This window comes from Erythrolamprus reginae, chromosome 1 (assembly GCF_031021105.1).
Source record: "Erythrolamprus reginae isolate rEryReg1 chromosome 1, rEryReg1.hap1, whole genome shotgun sequence".
Taxonomy (NCBI): Eukaryota; Metazoa; Chordata; class Lepidosauria; order Squamata; family Dipsadidae; genus Erythrolamprus; species Erythrolamprus reginae.
In genome coordinates, this window is record NC_091950.1 from 28,797,925 (window position 1) to 28,816,897 (window position 18,973).

At 41.5% G+C, this 18,973-nt stretch overlaps 2 protein-coding genes and 1 long non-coding RNA gene across 9 annotated transcripts in view; 1 reads left to right on the forward strand and 2 right to left on the reverse strand.

Moving 5' to 3' along the window:
• LOC139165385 (cytochrome P450 2H1-like) overlaps positions 1-2,859 on the reverse strand; it is a 28,817-nt gene extending 25,958 nt beyond the window's left edge. The window contains exon 1 of the mRNA XM_070748576.1: positions 2,617-2,859. Coding sequence (XP_070604677.1) covers positions 2,617-2,793 — 177 coding nt within the window. The 5' untranslated portion in view covers positions 2,794-2,859. The remainder of the gene's footprint in view (positions 1-2,616) is intronic.
• LOC139165421 (uncharacterized) lies at positions 1-12,834 on the forward strand. Its single transcript, XR_011558774.1, has 3 exons — positions 1-386; positions 4,861-4,964; positions 11,392-12,834. It is a non-coding gene; the product is annotated as an uncharacterized lncRNA (long non-coding RNA).
• The window catches only part of CWF19L1 (CWF19 like cell cycle control factor 1), a 16,663-nt gene continuing 8,191 nt past the window's right edge, over positions 10,502-18,973 (reverse strand). For 6 of the 7 annotated variants that reach the window (XM_070748547.1, XM_070748568.1, XM_070748563.1 and 3 more), the window contains 7 exons: positions 18,507-18,641; positions 17,547-17,658; positions 16,975-17,054; positions 15,648-15,857; positions 15,014-15,133; positions 13,473-13,570; positions 10,502-11,954 (listed from right to left, as the gene is read on the reverse strand). In XM_070748547.1, the coding sequence (XP_070604648.1) occupies positions 11,810-11,954; positions 13,473-13,570; positions 15,014-15,133; positions 15,648-15,857; positions 16,975-17,054; positions 17,547-17,658; positions 18,507-18,641 (900 nt within the window). In that variant the 3' untranslated portion in view covers positions 10,502-11,809. The remainder of the gene's footprint in view (positions 11,955-13,472; positions 13,571-15,013; positions 15,134-15,647; positions 15,858-16,974; positions 17,055-17,546; positions 17,659-18,506; positions 18,642-18,973) is intronic. The other variant, XR_011558773.1, reaches the window with a different exon arrangement.

The following is an 18,973-nucleotide window of genomic DNA, read 5'->3' on the forward strand; positions in this document are numbered from 1 at the left end:
TCTTTCAGGCTGGCTGCCGGGGGAGTCAGGGGGGGCTTCAGAGGATTCAAAGCAAAAAGGTTGGGGAAAACAGCTTTTTTAGCCTATTTCCTCTGATTTTGAGAGTCCTCAGGTTGGAGTCCTTTCACTAGCAGCTATACTGGGCTTTTGCAGAATCTTCCACTGCTCAGCTGGGACTCCAAGGTCAGGCAATTTCTTCCTAGTTTCGAGCTTCAAATGGACAGAGCGCTCAGCAGGGGATATTTTCAGACAGGCAGGGGGATTCGGGATGGCTCCGCTGCTGTTTACAAACCTCGGATGGCACCAAGGTTGAGAACAGGCAGGCTGAGCTCAGGCAGACTACGTTGCAGTTCCAAGCCTTGTATGGCAGCTGGGATGGGAACCGGGTAAGTTAGTCTCTGCAGGGGATTCGGCTGCTGGCGTTTGCTGAGTTTACTGAGGGTGGTCCTGGGGTACGCTGGGGTGGGTTTGCTGGGGCTGGAGGTTCAGGGAGCACTGGGGTTGATCCAGGGGTGTGCTGGGGCGGATTGAGGCTTAGTGGGCTTGTGATCCAGGGGTGCGCTGGGGCGGATTGAGGCTTAGTGGGTTTAATGGGCAGCAGGGTTCAATCACTTACCGTCAGTTGTCCTGAGTTGTCCTGCCTTTGGATTCCTCATGACTGGATGGTTTCTGCTTGTTTAGTTGGTTCTGGATATTATTAGGTCAGTTTATAGGTAGTTCTAGTCTGTCTAACAACTTGTTCTAACTCTAACACCGGAATAACAACTCAAACACTAAGATTTCAAAGTTTTTTACAACTTGGATTCCCCACATTCTTTCTCTCTCTTGTTCTCTCTCTTGCTATCTCTCTCTCTCCCCCCCTCTTTCTCTCTCTCTCTCTCTTTCTCACTTACTTTCTCTCTCCCTCTCTCTTTCCATCTTGCTCTGTCTGTTGCTCTCTCTCTGTCAGTGAGGGGGGCTGCAAGAGTGCTTTCTCTGAGCTCTTCGGGAATGCCTGCTCTGCCTCTACTGCAGCCCCCTTGCTGAAAGCTCAGGACGAAAGCACTCCCAGTGAAGGGGCTGCGAGAGGGGCAGGACAGGCATTCCCAAAGTGTGCAGAGAAAACCCTCTCGCAGCCCCCTGGCTGGGAGTGCGGATGAGGAGGAGGAGAAGCCACAGCCGCCACTGCCGCGGGAGAAGTCGCGCCCCAAGGCGAGAGGTGGAGAAAACCGGAGAGGGGGCAGATCAGGTGGGTGGGGGCAGTGGCGAGAGGCCAGGAGCGCAAGGGGGTGGAGGCACCGTGGGGAGGCAGGGGCGGCTGTGGCTCCCTTTCCTTCCACCCATGTCTACTGCCGGCACCTCCCCGCCACCCCGCGGGCTGGCAGGGGGAATGGGGAGCACGTGCGGCGCCTCCGCACTTTCATCGCTCCCCGTCCCCAACTCCAACGCCTGGCTCCTTGTGCGCCCTTGGAAAAGGGTGCGCGTTTGCACGCACACGCAGCTTACAGGAAACAGTGCTCCCAATTAATCAAGAAGGAAAAGATATCCAGTTGGAGCTTCTTGGCTGCATTGCTGCCTGATCTGAGTTGAACAGGATTTTCTCCCAGTTAATAAGAGGCAGAAATGGTTAGGAACCTGAAATGTAATTTTACATCTAGTATCTTCTAGTTTCTTGGTATAGCTAAAATACATTCTTTCTTGAATTGGGAGGAGTGAAAGTAAACATATTTGCATTCCAAGAGGATTTAGTCATTATGCTCTCCTTTAAATAGTACTCTAAAATTGCATTATTTGATGCCAAATATCTAGTTTTGTACAGCTACTCCTCAATTTACAACAGCTCATTTAGTGACCACTAAATAAAGTGACTTATGATCATGTTTCACACTTAGAACCTTCATAGCATTTCCATGCTCATGCGATCAAAATTCAGATGCTTGGCAACTAGCAATAGCAATAGCATTTAGACTTATATACCGTTTCATAATGCTTTTACAGCTCTCGCTAAACGGTTTACAGGATCAGCATTGACCCCAACAATCTAGATCCTCATTTTATCCACCTCAGAAGGATGGAAGTCTGAGTCAACCTTGAGCCGGTGGTGAGATTTGAACTGCTGAACTACAGCTAGCAGCTGAAGTAGCCCCACAGTGCTGCACTCTAACCACTACACCACTTCTGGCTCCTACTTATTATGACCATTACGGTGTGCCAGGGTCATGTGATCACTTTTTGCAACTTTTTGATGGGCAAAATCAATGGGGGAGCCACATTCCCTTAAAGAAAATGTGTTATTAACTTATCAACTGCAGTGATTCATTTAACAACAAATGGGGCAAAGCTCACTTAGCAAATGTCTCTTAACAGCAGCAATTGTGGGCAGAATTGTGAAAGTAAGCCGAGGACTAGCTGTATAGCAAATCAGTCCGTCCGTCCATCCGTCAGTCAGTCCATCAGTCAGTCAAATAGAGCATGCCAAGCCAAGCCAAGCCAAGCCAAGCCAAGCCAAGCCAAGCCAAGCCAAGCCAAGCCAAGCCAAGCCAAGCCAAGCCAAGCCAAGCCAAGCCAAGCCAAGCCAAGCCAAGCCAAGCGCAAAAAGCAAAGCAAGCAAGCATGATCTCCACTGTGTTTATTTACCTTCTCCAAGGATCTGGGGAAATTCTTGGTGTCCAGCTGCAGAAAGTTTCCAATCAACGGGAGAGGGAAAGGGCCAGGAGGCATCCTTCTCCTTCCAGAAGTCTTCCTCCGGAATGCCATGAGAAGAACGCCAGTCCCAAAGAGGAGGAGAATACTTGCCAGTCCAAAAGGCTCCATTGTGCAAAGTATGACTCAAAGTCTTAGAACTGACTGCAAATCTGTTTCACCACCCAAGAGGTAGAAAACCAGTGAGATGAGGGAGGGGCTGCAGTTAACCAAGCATGCTCAGGAAAAGAGATCCTGTTGCACGTATAGATCTTAAATCTTTTGCCAGATCAGCCTGGAAGTTTCCTGTTTTTGTGAGAAAAGCTTTGAATATTTTGAGTAATTTGACCCTACAGCTTGCCCTACAGGCAAATACATGCAGTTCTTAAGACAACATACATTACACTATATTCGTAGAAATGAATATATGGCAGCATAAATGTCTGTGTCATTCAAATCACAGTTGTCTCAAACGTTTCCCCCCCCCAAAAAAGACAACTGGGTGTTCTAAAAGCATAAGACCCCCAACCTTCCCCCCAAAAAAGACAACTGGGTGTTCTAAAAGCATAAGACCCCCAACCTTCCCCCCAAAAAAGACAACTGGGTGTTCTAAAAGCATAACACCCCCAACCTTGCCTCCATTAAAACAAGTGTTTTATAGGTTTGCCTTTATAACAGAGGTCTTCAAACTTGGCAAGTTTAAGACTTGTGGACTTCAACTCCCAGAATTCTCCAGCCAGCATTGCTGGCTGGAGAATTCTGGGAGTTGAAGTCCACAAGTCTTAAACTTGCCAAGTTTGAAGACCTCTGCTTTATAAGAACAAGAACAAGGGGACACAATCTGAGGTTAGTTGGGGGAAAGATCAAAAGCAACATGAGAAAATATTATTTTACTGAAAGAGTAGTAGATCCTTGGAACAAACTTCCAGCAGACGTGGTAGATAAATCCACAGTAACTGAATTTAAACATGCCTGGGATAAACATCTATCCATCCTAAGATAAAATACAGAAAATAGTATAAGGGCAGACTAGATGGACCATCAGGTCTTTTTCTGCCGTCAGTCTTCTATTTTTCTATGTTTCTATAATCTCTCCGTTCTGCCCCGTCCTTTATTTTGATTTCACACACACTTCCAAGATCTGTTATTCCCTACAGTTATTAAGTGTGTTTCTCTAGATTCAAAGAGCTTGGGTTGAGGTCTTTTTTTTTCCCCTGTTCAAAAATTGGGAGTCCTGGAAAGAGCTACTATATTTTTCGGAGCATAAGACACACCGGAGTATAAGACGCACCTAGATTTTAGAGGAGCAAAACAAGGAAAATAGTACTGTATTTTGAATCAAATGGTGTAGTAATATATTATTTAATAAAATACCACTGTAGCAGAATACTTTTTACAACCATGTACACTTTTTACAAACTTTCAAACTTGACATTTTTAAGACTTGTGGACTTCAAATCCCAGAATTCCTCGTCCGGTCATGCTAGTTCAGGAATGGGAATTGAAGTCCATAACTCTTAAACTTGCCAAATTTGAATACCCTTGCACCCCTAAGCCCTAACCCAGGGGTCTTCAAGCAAGACAGCTTTAAGACTAGTGGACTTCAACTCCCAGAATTCCCTCTTCAGTCATGCTAGATGGGGTAACAGAAGGAAGGTTTTTGCTAGAATGCAAAAACACCTCTGTTTTTGCAAAAAATGCACTGTTTTTTGCTGAGTTTCTTTTGCAAAAATTGGATGGGATAAGGGTCTGGGAAGCCTGCAGGGAGCTTCTAGCTGTTGGGGGAATGGCAAAAATGGTCCATTTTTTGGGGGAAAATGGGCCATTTTCATCTGCTTTTTCACAAAAATGGGGTGGGCAAAAGGTTTGTGAATTTTTGTGAAAAAAAGAGTGAAAAATGGGCTTTTTCACAAAAACTGGGCCATTTTTGCCATTCTCTAGCACCCAGGAGCTCTCTGCAGGCCTCCCAGACTCTGTGTCCAAAAATGGGATGCAAGGGCCGGAGTTCAGGACAGCAAAAATGGCTGCATTCAGCATTTCTACCTTCTTTCAGGTGAGAAAAAGGTGCGTCTTATGAAAAATACAATACTTTCTAAATGGCATTTATTTATTATTTTATTTTATTTATTTTATTATTTATTTTATTTTATTTTATTATTTTATTATTTTATTTGACTTCTATGCCATCCAATCCCGAAGGACTCAGGATGACCTAATGATTAAAGGGATTTCATATTCTGCAGTCCAAGTGCCACAAATTGAGCAACCGACAAGTCAAGTCAATTTACAACATGAAGTAAAAGGTATATATTGAGAGCATGAAAGCACCAGCTGGTGGGGGGGGGGATTCTTCAAATAATGAAATTTTTCCTGTTCCTATCAGATCTAGTATATCATTATATATGTGATCCTCATTTAGTAATTGCAATTGGAACTGGTAACTCCATTGTTCACTGAAGCAATCTCTAGCAGTGAAACTTGGAAGTATGAATAGAGGTAGTCCTTGCCTTATAACCACAATCAAGACTTAGTGAACTCAATCTGTATAGTCTGGAGAACAGAAGGGAAAGTAGGGACATGATCGAAACATTTAAATATGTTAAAGGGTTAAATAAGGTTCAGGAGGGAAGTGTTTTTAATAGGAAAGTGAACACAAGAACAAGGGGGCACAATCTTAGGTTAATTGGAGGAAAGATCAGAAGCAACGTGAGATAATATTATTTTACTGAAAGAGTAGTAGATGTTTGGAACAAACTTCCAGCAGACATGGTTGGTAAATCCACAGTAACTGCATTTAAACATGCCTGGGATAAACACATAAGCTTTGTGATGCTGCAGTTTTTCTTCTTCCTATCACTAATATATCTGAAGAAGGTTTTGTCCCCCTTCTTTAAAGATTTGGCAATTTCTTCCTCTTTTGAGGCTTTAGCAGCATATATTATGTGTTTTGCCTTCTTCTGTCTCATTTCATACCCCTCTGTCAGCTATACTTCCAGACTCTTTATACCTCCTATAGGCATCCTTTTTTTCATTGACTATAGCCCTTACACCATTACTAAACTACAGTGGTTTCTTCTTGCTTTTGCCTTTAGTTATTTGTCTTACATACAGTCCAATGGCTTTTAAGATGCCCTTTTTAATACAGTCCACTGGGCTGTCTCAGATTGCTGTTTGAGCTTCAAGCTTCAGGCAGAATGAACTTTTACTGCAAAAATGTGGCTCACTCTGAAAAACCGGTTACAAAACTCAGATTAGATCAATAGGCATGTTGAGTATTGGCTTCAAGACCTTTATGACAGAAAACAAGACTACGATATTCTTTACAGGATTCCTAGATTTTACAACTAACCTTAGGCTGCCAGATTCATCCTGCAAACTAGGATAAATATTTTCATCCTGCTGCACAAAGGTCCTTGGACTGCACAGGGCTCCCTATGGCTGATCAACATAGTTGAGGAGAAAACTAACCCCAAATTAACCGATGGCCCTCACTTCCTCTCTTCACTTGTTTTTACAGGGAAGAGGAAAAATACCCATTGCTCAACTTAAAATATATGATGAAATGGTGGTGGGTTGTCATGTCTTAACTTCAAAGCAGGATAGGGATGGGAACTATTGCTCAATATAAAAAAACCCTTGATTTGATTAGAATGGGATTCAGAATAGTATATGTGACACCTTATTTATTTATTTGATTTGTATGCCGACCCTCTCCGTGGACTCGGGGCGGCTAACAACAGTGATAAAAACAGCATATAACAATCCAATACTAAAACAACTAAAAAACCCTTATTTATAAAACCAAACATACAAACATACCATGCATAAATTGTAGAAGCCTAAGGGGAAAGAATATCTCAGTTCCCCCATGCTTGACGGCAGAGGTGGCTTTTAAGGAGCTTACGAAAGGCGAGGGTGGGGGCAATTCTAATATCTGGGGGGAGTTGGTTCCAGAGGGCCAGGGCCACCACAGAGAAGGCTCTTCCCCTGGGTCCCGCCAAACAACATGGTTTAGTTGACGGGACTCGGAGAAGGCCCACTCTGTGGGATCTAACTGGTCGCTGGGATTCGTGTGGCAGAAGGCGGTCCCGGAGATAATCTGGTCCGGTGCCATGAAAGGCTTTATAGGTCATAACCAACACTTTGAATTGTGACCAGAAACTGATCGGCAACCAATGCAGACTGCGGAGTGTTGGTGTAACATGGGCATACCTAGGGACGCCCATGATTGCTCTCACAGCTGCATTTTGCACGATCTGACGTTTCCGAACACTTTTCAAAGGTAGCCCCATGTAGAAAGCATTATAGTAGTCGAGCTTCGAGGTGATGAGGGCATGAGTGACTGTGAGCAGTGGCTCCTGGTCCAGATAGGGCCGCAAACGCCCCCCTCGCCACAGCTGAAAGATGTTTCTCTAATGTGAGCTGTGGATCGAGGACGCCCAAGTTGTGGACCCTCTCTGGGGGGGGGGGTTGTGATTTCCCCCCCCCCAGGGTAATGGACGGACAGATGGAATTGTCCTTGGGAGGCAAAACCCACAGCCACTCCGCCTTATCAGGGTTGAGTTTGAGTCTGTTGACACCCATCCAGACCCCAATAGCCTCCAGGCACCAGCACATCACTTCCACTGCTTCACTGACTGGACAAGGGGTTATCCTTTTACCTTATAAGATTTTTGTGTATCAACATCAAGTGGGTATGTATTGTTTATGATTCCAGTGGCAAATGTTGTCACGAACTGAAAGTTTCCCCTTGTATCCACATTTAAGTTATTTCTAAGTAAAATACTGCATAGTATTTTTGGATGATATATAAACCCACTGGAAACACTAAGTTGCTGTTAAAGTGGCTTCTACTGTCAGAAACTGCATACTATCCTGACAGAAAATTGCCAAGGATATACATTTGTCCACAAAGTTATCCAGGAGGGATCCAGTGGAACATCATTCATTTGAATACTAAAATGATGCAACATGTACAGAATTTATTCCTTTGGTATGACAACATCAACAATGAACAATTTTCTCATTTATGGGATCTGTCCACTCCCTGCTTTCACACCGTGTGCTGCAGGTATACATGAGGTTAGATACGAGTCTTTTATAACAATGCCACATTATTAGACTATTGTTACCACAAATTGTACAGCTAGTTTTTCCCCCTGCTGCAAATAAAGAACATAAAGTAATTATATTTTATTCTACACTTATTGGACCCCACCAGGAATACTGTGTCCAGGTTTAGGCACCACACTGTAAGGATTCAAATAAAATGGAAAAAATACGAAGGCGGCCAAGAAGACTGACTGGGGGTTCAAAACTATGAGGAAGGATTGATGGAATGAAATAGTCTTGGAAAAAGGCAAGGAAAGGAGAAATATGGTAACGTTCTTCAAATTCCTGGAAGGATGTTGTATATTATATGCCAGTGAGTTGTAGCTGACATTTGTTGACTCTATGGATAGAAGTTCTCCAAACTGTCCTATTTTTTTGTTGCATTGCACAATTATTAGAGGTGCAATCCTGTAATTTCCTGTTTGGTATTCCATCTGGTCACCTAATACTTGCTTTCCTTACATCCACCTTGCCCAATACAGGTCATCTTCGACTTAAACATAGAAACATAGAAACATAGAAGACTGACGGCAGAAAAAGCCCCCATGGTCCATCTAGTCTGCCCTTTTACTATTTCCTGTATTTTATCTTACAATGGATATATGTTTATCCCAGGCATGTTTAAATTCGGTTACTGTGGATTTACCAACCACGTCTGCTGGAAGTTTGTTCCAAGGATCTACTACTCTTTCAGTAAAATAATACTTTCTCATGTTGCCTTTGATCTTTCCCCCAACTAACTTCAGATTGTGTCCCCTTGTTCTTGTGTTCACTTTCCTGTTAAAAACACTTCCCTCCTGAACCCTATTTAACCCTTTAACATATTTAAATGTTTCGATCATGTCCCCCCTTTTCCTTCTGTCTTCCAGACTATACAGATTGAGTTCATTAAGTCTTTCCTGATACGTTTTATACTTCAGACCTTCCACCATTCTTGTAGCCCGTCTTTGGACCCGTTCAATTTTGTCAATATCTTTTTGTAGGTGAGGTCTCCAGAACTGAACACAGTACTCCAAAAGAGTTTATTTAATGACTATTCAAAGTTACAATGGCACTAGATAAAGTGGTTTTTTGTACAGTTACAACATTTGTAGCATCCCCATCGTCAGCCCTGAACAACATCTTTTTCTTGGATTCTGCCATATTTAGTGCTGTGGGAAACTGGGAGGGGGGGGGTGTTTGCAAGGAGTTGCAGGGATATCAAGCCACAACATTCCTTTCTTAGAAAGTCAAGGACATTCTGCCTGCACCTGGAATGCCATAACTGGGATGTGCCTCCAGTTGGGACAGTGTATTGATTGGAGCATGCGATGGACATGTGGGTGCAGGGGGAGAGTTATGGACTTTCGTTTGGGTGGGGAAAACCTGGAAGCTTTCAGATTTAGGGTTTCCCAGATATGCCAACATGACATTTCTAATAAAATAGAACTTTGAGAAAATCTATGCCTTGTTTCGTTAGGGGTCTTACATTCAGATGCATGGCAATTGGTTCATATTTATGACCGTTGCTGTGTCCCAAGGTAATGCGAGATCACCTTTTGCAACCTTCAGACAAACAAAGGCCACGGGGGAAGCCAGAGTCACTTAACAACCAGGTTAACTTAACAACTGCAATGATTTCACTTAACAACTATAGCAAGAAGTCATGAAATGGGGCAAAAGTCACTTAACAAATGAAATTTTGGGCTCATTTGTGGTTGTTGAGGGCTACCTGTATTACCTTTTCCACAGAGGCATCGGGATGGATGTGCCCACAGTACAAAAGGTTTTGTTTCAGCCTCCTTGTTTCCAGTGGCATTCAAGCTTGATTTTCTAGAGTAATGAATGGCTGGGCCTCTTGGCTGTCTAAAGAATACGGATATACGTAATCCTCGATTTATGATAACCGAGTCCAAAATTTCTGCTGTTAAGTGAGACAGTTGTGAGAATTTTGCCCCATTTTACGACCTCTTTTTGCCATGGTTGTTGAGTGGATCATTGCAGTTGTGTTAAGTTAGTAACATGAATCTGGCTCCCCAACTGATTTTGCTTGTCAGAAGGTTGCACCTCAAAACCATCAAAAATATGTCAATTGCCTAAATTTGGATGTGACCATGGAATTGTTGCCATAGCCATAAGTGTGAAAAATAGTCATATGCAACATTTTTCAATGCTGTTGTAACTTCAAACGGTCACTAAATGAACTGTTATGAGTTGAGGACTACTAGTATGCTTCTTTCAGCACTAGTCCACCTCTTGTAGCCATATACAGTGATCCCTCATTTTTCGCATTGGATGCGTTCCAAGACCACCCATGAAAAATGAATTTCCGTGAAGTAGAGGAAAGATATCTTTTTATGTATTTAACGAGTATTTGGACTTTTAAAACCCACCCTTTGCATTAAACAGCCATTCTATAATGTTTCTCAGCTGGAACTACATGTGATATCCTATTAGTTTCTTTAATAGAGTACAGTAGTACTGCAGAAGAATTTTATGAATTTTTAATGGATTAAAATTTTCAATGGATTTAATGGATTTAAGCCCCCTTTAAAAATCTGTGAAGTAGCGAATGATTACTGTATTAAAACAGGAGTGGCCAGGGAGGCCATTTTAATTTCTACCTTCATTGAAATGTGACCATATCCCCTCCCCCCTCCCCATGCCTACAGGCCCCTTTTGCCTGAATGTCAGCACAGTCCAATAGTGAAACCAATTAATCAGAAAGAAGTTTTCCTTCACTGGATGCTACAAGACCATATCACCATTTATTGGAGAAACTTTAATTTGGATTCCCAGGTTCAATAGGATGTCCAAGAAAATTATTGAAAAAAATAAAAATTAAAAAAGATATAAATAAATTAAAAGGCTGCTATGTCACATTTCGCAAATTCCAAATTAAGCCATAAGAAACAGACCCCATGAGTCTATATTACTGTAATATAGTATAATTTCCTCCTGATCGCTTCCTCAAAGGTAACAGATAGGTTGAAAATTTTAACTGAGCTCAAATAGATGACTTCGTTCCCAACTGATAACGCTAGCCAACAGCTGACAGCAAAATATTTTATCCGCTTTTTACGTATTAAAAAAACGCATTCTCATTAAAAATATTCATTTGTCCAAACAAGGGATAGGCAAAGTTGGCTCTTCTATGACTTCTGGACTTCAATTCCCAGAATTCTGAAGCTAATCACACTAGCTCAGGAATTCTGGGAGCTGAAGTCCACATGTCATAGAACTTTGCCTATCCGTGGTCCAAACTATTAAATAATAATGTAACCTTTCTCCAAGGCTGTTCATTAAGCCAGTACTTTGCTTGATATTATAATTCAATATCTCTCTCTCTCTCTCTCTCTCTCTCTCAATATATATAGTTATTTAAAAATCCAATCACTTTACATCTAAACTTAAGAACTGAACAGAAAGCTTGAGTCAGCAGCGACTGCTTATCTGCGCTGCACATATGACTTTCCTTATTTTCCTAAAACACACTGTTAATATCCACCTTGCCTGTGCATGTCTTTCCCTTTGCACGATCAGCTTGCAATCAGCACTAGCTTCTCGCCACCTCCTCTGTTTATAGAGCAGAGGGTTGAGGCTTCCACTGCTTTCAAAAATTGTATTTTTCTCTTTTAGTGCATGACCTGGATAGCAGTGATTTACTGCCAGAGCACAAGAACCTGGGGTACTGTGTGATGCACACTGCAAATCCACCTCCAATGTCAGAAGATTTAAGCTACTTCTCCAATGTAGGAGGATTCATAGCTCTTAAACTCACTGGCTGGAACAGAGGGGTCAGCTGCAAAAGAAAATCTTTTGCAAGCGTTTCTTCTAAAGGCCTCCTGGATGCCACAGGCCAATGAGTGCAGACAAAACGAGGCCCAAACTGTAGACCAGCAAGACTTTATAAATAAATAATCTTCAGTGCAAGCACTGGCTCCCGTCAAACAAAACATTCCTTCATGACCCAGCGAACAGGAAAAGTGAACTCCAACCCCTGCAAAGTTCCTGTGGCTTGACAGGAAAGCTGTTCTTTGAGAGAATATCCAGATATTCAATCCGACTGTGCAAAATCAAAGGGCTCAAAGGCTTGACGGAAGTCTTGGACTGCAGCGATTTCTTCGTCCCGTGTTATTTGGCAGCTTCTCCAGTCTGCCCGCTCAGGCATGTCAAGGATGGCCTCGCTGGCCAGCACCTCCCTGTTGAAAAACAGCAGAAGGCAAACTAGTGTTACTGTGCCATAGTGGTCCAAGTTCCCAATACTGAAGACTGCTTAGTCATGTATTCCAAAGGCCACTTTACGGATCTCCATTTGAGGATCATGCAGAAGGGTGAATAAAACCTAACGAGGAGGAACAGATGCTAAAAGAAAAAGAATGAGAACTGCCTCTTCTTTTTACAAAACTCTTTCATTCCATTTGATGGGCAAATGACTCAGCCTCTCCATCCTTCCAAGGTTGGTAAAATGAGGACAATATGCTTGGGGCAATATGCTTACTCTCCGTAAGCCTCTTAGAGAGGGCTGTAAAGCACTGTGAAGCTGTATATAAGTATAAATGCTCATGCTAGATAAGGTGAGCTCCTGTTACTTGTTCCAGCTCCTGCCCACCTGGCAGCTCGAAAGCATGCAAATGAGAGTAGATAAATAGGTACCACTTCATTGGGAAGGTAACAATGTACCATGCATCTTGGTGTCCCGTCAATTAAACAATGTTGGTTGGCGGGCCCCAGGGGAAGATCCTTCTCTGTGGCGGCCCCGACTCTCTGGAACCAGCTCCCCCCCAGAGATTAGAACTGCCCCTACCCTCCTTGCCTTTCATAAACTCCTCAAAACCCACCTTTGTCGTCAGGCATGGGGGAATTGAGATATCTCCCCCTGGCCTATATAATTTATATATGGTGTGTTTGTAGGTATGTCTGCTTAAAAATGGGGCTTTCTTAACTACTTTAAATTGTAAATTGTAAATTATTAGATTTGTTATGAATTGTTTTATTATGTTGTGAGCCGCCCTGAGTCTACGGAAAGGGGCGGCATACAAATCTAATAAATAAATAAATAAATAAAAGCCCAGAACAAAAGGCTTCTGTATGATCTATGACTCTACATAATACTTGGTCTAGGTCAGTGATGGCAAACCTTTTTTCCTTGGGTGTCGAAAGAGCGTGCACGAGTACCCACAACCATAATTCAATGCCTGGGGATGGTGAAAACAGCTTCCCCACCCCCCAGAGGCCCTCTGGAGGTTGGATAACGGCCTGCTACCCAACTTCTGGTGGGCCCAGTAGGCTCATGTTTCGCCCTCCCCAGGCTCCAAAGGCTTCCCTGCAGCTGGGGGAGGATAAAAATGCCCTCCCTCATCACCCCAGAGGCTCTCTGGAAGTCAAAAACGTCCTCCCTGAGCTTCTATGTGAGCCAAAAATCAGTGGGCCGGTACACACATCCACGTTGAAACTGAGCTAGGGCAACGACTCGCATGCCAGTAGATATGGCTCCAGGTGCCACCTGTGCCATAGGTTTGCTGTCAATGGTCTAGGTTATTTGGTAATCTTTTTATTATTCTTTTTTCTGCTTCTGAATGTTTATTGTTCTTTGCTTTTATTTCCTACTTTGTTTATGTTTCTATCCAAATGTAAGTTGCCCACAATCAATCAGTGACTTGGGTAACCATTTAAATCACACACACAAAAAGGAGATGAAATAAATAGAATAAACTAACCTTCCGAACTGCAAGGGAAAGTTTTTGCGAATACGGTGGAAGAGTTTCTCTCCATTATCAAGCTCAACATAAAAATATGGTGTCCCTGGCTGAACTATCTGAAAGACAAGAAGCATTTCCATGTAACAATATTTAGTCCACTCCCTTCCTAAGAAGAGTCTGTGTGGATGATAAAAACCCCCCAAAACAAATGAGCACACATAATCTTTGAAGCTTGTTTACCAGACTGCCAGGAAAGTGAGTGCCAAAGTTGTGATGTAGCTAGATCATTGCTCAGTAAGCAATTTTTCATTCATATCACTCAGAATGTGACAAAACTGGATCAAGGCTGTAATTCTTTTTGGGAATTAACAGGTCTTTTAAAGCGAGCAACTTTTGATAAAGTTACAACAAATACATGCAGGAACTGAAGTTTATGTACCCTGTTTCCCCCAAAATAAAACATCCCCTGATAATAAGCCCAATCGGGCTTTTAAGTACATGGCAATAAGGACAACCGCTTATTTCAGGGTTCAAAAAAATATAACAGGGTCTTATTTTCGGGGAAACACGGTATGATTTAAAAAAGTGATGCTGGTAATTTTTGTTTGTTATTTTGGATATATTTTGATGTAATAGACTGGCAGAGATGCTCTTTGTGACAGAAAATGGGTTGTTAAGTTACAGAAGGACATGTGCCAGGGGTGTTGTAAAAGAGATATTTTTAACGTGGTATTCTTTAGATTCATGTACCGCATTTTTCAGATTATAAGGCGCACCGTATTATAAATTGCACCTTACCTTTGGGAGAACGGGGAAAAAAATCTACCTACCAGGTATTCATCTGGCTAGCATCCTTACTCTGTTCAGCTTCAGCACATTATTTTATCCCCTAGTTAGGGTTAAAAAAGCCCTTTTCCGAGGGAGTAGGAATGAAAACAAGTCTGCAAACACTTAGGGCAGGAAAAACTGCTTTGGAGAGAGTAGGAATAAAAACAAATGCTGCAAGCCAGGAAGATAATTAGCACCTTATTCATCTGGCTAGCATCCTTACTCTGTTCAGCTTCAGCACATTATTTTATCTCCTAGTTAGGGCTGAAAAAGCCTTTTTTCAGGAGTAGGAATGAAAACAAGCCTGCAAAAACTTAGTGCAGGAAAAACCCTTCGGAAGTGGTAGGAAGCCGGGAAGATCGTTAGCACCTAGTTGAAAAAGCTACATTGATAGTATAAGACGCACCCCAAATTTTCACCATCTTTTAGGGAGGAAAAAGGTGTATGTTATACTCTGAAAAATACGGTAGTTTACTGCAAGAATTACCAGCCAGTGGCAATAGCTGTGGCTGAACATTTGGAACTGAGAATCCTGCTGCGGAAAACACTCACTGATAGTATGTAACATGGAATAAAAATACATACTGGAACTGTATCCTGACCCCTGCTTAGAAATAAAGGAAATGGGCACATAAAATAACATGCTAGGCTAAGATCCAACTCCTGCATTCCCAGAATCTCTTGCCACAAGTCTCTGGTATAAATAAAAGATGCAATGGCTTGACTCTTACTTGTTTGAGCGCTGAATGTTCTGGTATCTCTAACAACTCAATGTGGCATTCCTCTGCTTGACTTATGAAGGCATCCTTAATGTCTTCAGTAACACAACAGGCTTGGGGTACAGGAACAACCTAGAAGAATATTTTCATAACACTTAGGATTGAAAAAAGGAAATTAAAAAAGCAATATTCAAGGCAACCTAAGAGCTCCATCATTGGGACCAAAGAGGGCCCTCAGCAAAGGATATCATCATGATGAAAGTCAAATGCCTTTCTTGCAGACTTAAACTTATGGACATAAAAGAGAAAATCGACTGTGGGAGATGAAGTACTGAGGACTTGCTTTTCTTCTGGAGTTCTCAGTTTTCTTGCCTCACCTATGCTCTCCGTGGTAGTCAGATGCTGTTCAGATACTGTTTCTGGTCAGCCAAATAGAAACTACCACAATATATCACTAGAAAAACATGATAGTATTAGCAAAACACTTTTTTATGACGATAATGTACAGATCATGTTCATGCTGAAGAAAGGAAAGATATTCCATGATTCTTACTGCTGTTAAAACCATCAAACCATACCCCAAATATTCATTTTTTTAAAACGAAAATTAAATTAAAAACATCCTGAAAAGACAGAAGTGCCTCACCTGGAGCTGGAGGTGTTGACTCCTATAATTTCTTTCATAAATCACACACCTTTTCCCTTTGGATTTGAAGAATTTTTTCAGCACAGATTTATACTGTTCAAATTCTTCCACTGCTTCTGAGGCAAGCTCGACCATTGATTGATAGTGTCCAATGGGTAAAATAAGGACATGATCAGGTAACAAACCCCCCTTGGCAAGGGCAAGATAGCACTAAAAAAAGAACCCAAGAAACAATGGTGAGAAACATTAGCACTTCATGCTAACAGTATTGGCATTTTGAAACTTTATTTTATTTTATTGATTGATTGATTGGATTTATATGCCACTTCTCTCTGAGGACTCAGATATTGTCCGAATCTTTCCACTCACAAAGAAACAAAAGTTACAGAGAAAACTATTAAAAAATCATTATTAGAAGTTTTTACGCCACTTCATTGACACAAGAGTCAGAAAGAAAATGGACAATTATCAATAAATGCAATACAGATTGTGCACGATGCTGCCAAACAATAACCAAAGAATTGTGGAAGAAGAGAGATTGTCAACATCTGTTTAACACTGACATAATAATAATAATAATAATAATAATAATAATAATAATAATAATAACAACAACAACAACTATTTATTAGATTTGTAGGCTGCCCTTCTCCGAGGACTCGGAGTGGCTCACAACAGCAACAAAATACAATATGATACAAATCCAATATTAAAACCAACAAAAACTAATTAAAACCCACTTGACAAGACGTGGGCGTATCTAGGGAGGTCCAGAATTGCTCCCGTGGCATGTATTATTAATAACTTTTAGGAATGAAAAACAAGTACAGTGATCCCTCGTTTTTCGCAGGGGATGCATTCCAAGACCACCCATGAAAAAATAATTTCTCTGAATTAGAGGAAAGAGATTTTTTTATGTATTTATCAAGTATTTGGACTTTTAAAACCCACCCTTTGCATTAAACATTCATTCTATAATGTTTCTCACCTGGAACTACATGAGATATCCTACCAGTTGCTTTAATAGTAGTACTGTAGAAGAATTTTATGAATTTTTAATGGATTTAACATTTTTAATGGATTTAAGCCCCCTTTGAAAACCCGTGAAATAGCGAATCCACGAAAGATGAACCGTGAAGTAGCGAGGGATTACTGTACTCTGTTTCACATCAGCCTGATGAATGAACAGTATTCGAAAGAGCTGCCACTGATCTCCTATTTACATCACCAACAAGTCCAAATCAACTGTATATTTTGAGTATCTTGTATTATATATAATTCAGCCCTCTCATCTTTAAAGCATAGATACTGTAAAACAGATACTTACATGAGTGCCAATGGTCACCACTAAATGCTTCTCAACATCTGGGCTGGCAAGGCAAAACCAGCAGGCAATTGTCGGCAATGCTTTAAAATCAGAGAGGAAATAGATATCAGAAACTCAGCAGTGACTTAAAACTGGACATCACCAATGACCTCTGCTAAATCTTTAACAGAAGATCTTTAGAGGTCCTTGAAGGCTAAGATGGGTCAAACGGGTCTCTTTCCCTCCTTCAATGCATGTTGTGCCAGATAAAATCTCTCAACAGACAGCCAAGAGTTTGTTTGGATCAATGATAAGACCAATAAAATCAAACTCTTTTATCAATACAGTGAGGCGAGTCCTCTTGGACTTTCCCAAGCACCTTAGTTATTTTGTGTTAATGTGTTAAATCAACTGGTCCCCCCGAACAGTTTCAAAACGAATACCAAAATATTCTACTCTTAACAAGAATGAACATGATCTCTCCACTAATTTATAAAAATGAAAGCTAGGTAGCCAACTTTGGCTTGGGCCAATTTATAGCCCTGTGCTCTTTTTTTGCTCAGTATTTTAAAGATAAATAGTCTGGTACTCACGGGACTTGAAAGGTGACCGCTTAGGTGGATGTCTCTCTTCTCCTTTCATAGATCGTTTCTTTCCTTTAGGCTTGGTGCTTAAATCGAAAAAAAATTGGCTAGCAGGCTCCTCCTTTGGAAGCAAAGCAAAATTGTCCATTAGGACAGAGGGCAAATCCAGAAAAGATTTGTGCTTATGTGTATTTCACCTTAACGTTACATGTTTGGAGCCGCTGGAACATGGAGTCCCGAATACAAAATAAATGTGTGTATGTGAGAGCGAGCGAGCACGAGAGCACACACAAATATATGTAAGTGTCTGAAATAAAAGAAAGAACTTCCTTATTTTTAAGGAATGTTATAAGCCCAGAATTTTTAAGGAAATATGGAAAATTGCCTTGGATCAACTAACTAACCAAAGAAAGGAGGGAAACGCAGTTCTACGTCAAAGAGGAAATGGGAAAGTGTGTCTGGTTTGTGTCTGATGCAGCCACAGATCTACTCCAAATATCACATGGTCCTACAAATGTCCAGCAGAAGAGGCCTGACTAATTAAAGAAAGTTGTACACTTGTATCTAAGAGGATGATACCAGAATGATACCAGCAAGAGCCGGGGTGGTGCAGCAGGTAGAGTGCTGTACTACATGCCACTGAAGCTGACTATAGATCTGTAGGTCAGTGGTTCAAATCTCATCACCGGTTCAAAGTTGACTCAACCTTCCATCCTTCCGAGGTGGGTAAAATGAGGACCCGGATTGTGGGGGCAATATGCTGGCTCTATTAAAAAGTGCTATTGCTAACATGTTGTAAGCCGTCCTGAGTCTAAGGAGAAGGGCGGCTTAAAAATCGAATAAATAAAATAAAAATAAATAAAATAAATATTCATCAGAGGCAGTTGCAGTGTGTAGCTATCCCAGATCATCCAAAACTGTTCCAGGAAGCCTAAGAGATCGGAAAATATGAATGCTGAATCCCTCTACCTTTGCATCTGGAGAAGCAAAACTTCCTCCATCCCCAGACTTTCGATATGGGTTCTCGGTGGTATCTTGGGGCTGCTTGACGAGTTCTGCAGGATCCATTGAATTCATTGGAACAATGCTGAACGCGTAGAGATACTGAAATAAAGGGAGAAAAAAGGAATAGAGCCACAGGAGAAAACTTGCAGGGTACTGTGTAATGTTTAAATACTTTCTAAGAATAGAGGATCAAAGTATGCATTTTCTCATCCAAACAATGAAAATTGTGTGTTACAACAAAATGACTCCTATAACGAAGAGATGTAGACACACATACATCAAAAAGGAAGGACCAGCCCCATACGCAGCAGATTGTACCAACTGAAACAGCTGTATGTATTTGCACATTACCGTAAGGCATATATGGTCAATTTGGTATTGACTTAACACGTTTCCTAAGTCAAGCCACTGCAATAGGCAAGCCACATGAC